This window comes from Acartia tonsa, chromosome 14 (assembly GCF_053477335.1).
Source record: "Acartia tonsa isolate MP-2025a chromosome 14, ASM5347733v1, whole genome shotgun sequence".
Classification (NCBI taxonomy): domain Eukaryota; kingdom Metazoa; phylum Arthropoda; class Copepoda; order Calanoida; family Acartiidae; genus Acartia; species Acartia tonsa.
This window is the reverse complement of record NC_137273.1, coordinates 35,879,781-35,883,902: the sequence shown is the minus strand read 5'-3', so window position 1 is coordinate 35,883,902 and position 4,122 is coordinate 35,879,781. Positions and strand designations below refer to the sequence as shown.

Genomic DNA, 4,122 nt, shown 5'->3' with positions numbered 1-4,122 from the left:
CAAAGTATAGGTAAAACTTAATCCCTAAGTAATACATTACCCCTTTTTGACAAGCTCATATCCACCTTTGAAAACTTTTATACTCCCCCCCCCCCTAAATTTCTTCCCTTACTCGATGTAATTAAACCTGCCTTTGAGGTACTGGCAATGGAAGGTGGAGTTTATATCAATCCACTATAAATATGGTGTCTTTAAGATTAAGAGATCAGTTTAATTTTGAACTACAACCATACCATCATGACTGGACGAGGCAAAGGAGGCAAGGGACTCGGCAAAGGAGGCGCCAAAAGGCACAGGAAGGTGTTGAGAGATAATATCCAGGGTATCACCAAGCCAGCTATCAGGCGGTTAGCTCGTCGTGGTGGTGTCAAGCGTATCTCAGGACTCATCTACGAGGAGACCCGTGGTGTTCTTAAGGTTTTTCTTGAGAATGTGATCAGAGATGCTGTCACCTACACTGAACACGCCAAGAGGAAGACTGTCACTGCTATGGATGTTGTCTATGCTCTGAAGAGGCAAGGCCGCACTCTATATGGATTCGGAGGTTAACTGGCTACATAATGAAATCTACAAACGGCCCTTTACAGGGCCAACAAATTTTACATATTGAGAATTATTCTTATTTGGATATCTGAAAAAAAATAACATGTTATATAAATTGAATAACATATTTGTTCATAATATGTACAAAAATATAGGAACATGATTTTGTGTAAAATCACATTATACATAGGTTAAATGATAACAAGAATGCTTTAATAGGTATATTTTCAAACAAAACTTTCTGAAGTTAAAGTTTGAAAGGATTTGAAGTGATATAAATTTTGGGGAAAAATACTCTACCATTAGGTATTAATTACAAAGTTTAATAAATTAGAATAAGGGATCCTTCCACACAAAATACCCTGTTGAATAAAACTGTAGTTAAACTTAAAGGGTAGTTCTATATTTGGTAATTTAATAACTAACTTCAGGTTAGCAGTTAGGTATAGGAAAAAACTATTCTTGAAGTGAATATATATGAAAACCAAGAGTGTGGGTGGTACATTGTACATTGTGTGACTGTGGAAGCACCAGAAAAAATATACACGATTGATTAGCTTAAGCGTTATCACTGAGACATATCACATTTTCCGATCACTTTAGTATTTACAATTTACATACATAGAGGCTGCGTCACGCTACATGGGCACTTGAGAAAACAAGAAGAAAAAATGGGTCAGCCTCGACTTAATTTTCGTCTTGAGAATTATCACCATACAACATCTCATGGATCTCTCCCTCAGATAGCTCGGTGGGTGCATCAGAGTAATCAACCATTTCATTCTCAGTTTCTGAGTGCATGCAAGGGAAAGATTAGGCTGACTGAAGTGCCGTGGGTGATTTGTAACTCATCCCTATACACAAGACACTATTTGATACAACATTATTAAGCAGTGCAGCGGTTTTAAGAATTGCATAAAAAGTACAGCGCTTATTTGTTGTCAATATTAAAAGTTTTTTTTTAATTAGGTACTATGTGAGTCTTAACCTTGATATTGATAATAAGAGTCTTAACCATACAAATGCCGTTGATTATAATAAAAGGAAAAGTCAGGAATCTAACTAAAAAAGTTGTTTTGAAATACCAGGTAACACAGATTTTCATTTCTCTATGGGCCATGGAATTCCCCTTACTTCTGCTCTCAACATCAGCTTATCTATTCCCTTTCCTGATTGGTCAGATTCAAAATCAATCTCATCTTCTGATTGGTCATTATTCGATTCTTCTGACTCAGCAATCAAATCCTATATAACAACGGATATAGTGGCTTCGTCCAAAGAAAGGGTGGATAATGGATATATAAATCCACAATCAAAACTAAAACTTATAAAACATCATTCCCATCATATGCAGTTATATCAGTTTCTTTCTCAATTTTTCACAATGTGGATATGCCACTTTTTGAAACCAAAAGTAAAACGCGCATGATCTTAGCCCATAAAAGAGTTACAGCTTTTGTGGAGAACAGTATGGAACTGTGAGAAAACGGCGACGGAACCTCCGCTCCCGCCGAAATTTTTTTGCTTATTCTCGACATAATTGACAATTTTCAAACATCTGAGATAAACTTTTTTTTCATAAAAAATTTCCCTTATATTTTACTTGACACTTGTAATATTTTACAATTGCTTTTTTATATTGACATTTTTGAAAATGTCACGTGAAAATGTAAGGGAGTTTTTTATGAGAAAAAAGTTTATCTCAGATAATCTAGAACTGTCTAATTTGGCGAAAAAAGGCAAAAAATTTCGGCGGGAGCGGCTGTTTAGCCGCCGCTTCTTCGCAGTTCCATATTGTTCTCCACAAATGCGACTGCTGTAAGAATTTTAGAGCTGTAACTCTTTTATGGGCTAAGATCATGCACGTCTTACTTTTGGTTTTAAAAAGTGGCACATCCGCCTCCCCCCTTTTGGTTATAAAAAGAAACTAAAACAGACAGATATCCTATTACCTTCGTAGTCCAGGTGCAGTAAAGTTTCTAAAACAGGAATAAATATTTGATAGAAAAAATTAGGGATGTTGAAGTATAAGACAATGGATGATAAATGATGATGATCATAATTTCCCTTTTTCGTATTTAGGTTATTAATAAAAAAGTTTGGACAAGCTTCAGTAAAAGTATCCAAAGTTTTTAGCCAATGACACATTGATTACCTAAATAACGCTAAGATTGTTTTTGTGAGTAATTCTTACAAGATGACTAACCTCATCAGTATCAGAGAACGACTTTTCCTGTTCTTCGACAGCCCCTCTGTCCAGGATGAATGGCTCTTCCAGTCTAAAACTCTTCACCTTTATTGTTCATAGAAAATAAATAAAATCTTAGCGGAACCATTCCTAAACGTTAGGGGTATTAAAAAGGTAAAGGGGAGAAGGAAGAAAAGTTGAAATTTCCCTAAGAAGGAGTAGAAACCCTCCAACAAATGAAAAACCTTCCCGGAACCTATGAGAAGCTTCATTGTACAGGAAAACCATACCAAATCAAGGCACACAAAAACACACCAATATTAACATGAGGCTAAGTTAAAAAGTGTAGGTTTTCAAAAATAATCTATTTATACTTTTGTTATGAAAAGGAAGCTTGCATTGCTTTTACCAGATATATTGAAGACTTTACATTTCCCAACCTTCCCCACACCTTACATCGTAGTAAATAAACTACAAACAGCACAAAGATGTTATTTACATTTCTGAAAAGAACTAACGATAAACTTAGCATTTTTCCAATTTGAATTTTAAAAAGGCTACATTTTTTAGACACCCTTTAGCTCTTGAATTTGTTTAGTTTATAACAAATTATTCATTAGTACTTGGACGAATGCAAATTGATTATTCAAAATTATTTCTATGCCTGTATGTTGTTTTTCTGAATCATTTTGTCCAGTTCTTTCCCTTGATTCAAAAGTCTAAACAAATACAAATATGACATTGCAGGGATTTTAAAAGAGGACAAAATTTGGTTCCAGGACAAACGCAGGAGTGTTAAAATATTAATTTAATTAGGTATTTCTATACAGATTAGGTTAGGTTAAGATAGCAATGTATAAATAAGCCCCCTGCAGGGGTTAGGCATTAAAAAAACCTAAAAGATGGTCTAAATTAAGCTAGGCTAGGTTGAGTGTCCACTCCTGTGCTTGTTTACTTTTGCGTTTGAGACTCCTGTGTTTGTCCAAGGACCCAATATTTGATATACAACCCCAATTATGAATAGTTTTCATCGTATTTTTGTAAAATTGATTACGCTGGAATTAATATTTCAATTATTCTATCAATCTTAATTGTTTTAAAATCGTTATGTAAACAGAATGGTATGTTCACCTTTCATATTTTTCTTGCAGTAGCTTTTCAATTGTTGCATCAAGTAATTCAATTCGGTTATTTTTCATTTTTATCACTTCTAGCAAATTTTCTTCGTTCTTGGTCATCTCCCTCATTTTTATTTTCAATTTAGAAATTTCATCCATTTTGATCTTAAAAGGAAGAATTGGGGAAATTCCAGTGGTGTATATTCTACATGGTATCTCCGGCTAACGGAGGGGGGTATTATTCTCTTTACCAGAATTTTTTTTGAAATTTAG

General features: G+C 34.4%; 2 protein-coding genes across 2 annotated transcripts; one reads left to right on the top strand and one right to left on the bottom strand.

The window, feature by feature from the left end:
- Positions 1-122: 122 nt before the first annotated feature.
- Positions 123-635, top strand: LOC145306474 (histone H4). Its single transcript, XM_080148593.1, has one exon. The coding sequence runs from the start codon at positions 238-240 to the stop codon at positions 547-549; it is 312 nt and encodes a 103-aa protein (XP_080004719.1). The 5' UTR covers positions 123-237; the 3' UTR covers positions 550-635.
- LOC145306473 (uncharacterized) lies at positions 631-4,113 on the bottom strand. The gene is made up of 5 exons (XM_080148592.1): positions 3,863-4,113; positions 3,396-3,450; positions 2,750-2,836; positions 1,717-1,788; positions 631-1,338 (listed from the first exon to the last, which is right to left on the bottom strand). Exons 1-5 carry the CDS (start codon positions 4,006-4,008, stop codon positions 1,231-1,233), a joined length of 468 nt encoding a protein of 155 aa, XP_080004718.1. The 5' UTR covers positions 4,009-4,113; the 3' UTR covers positions 631-1,230.
- Between the last annotated feature and the right edge of the window lie 9 nt (positions 4,114-4,122).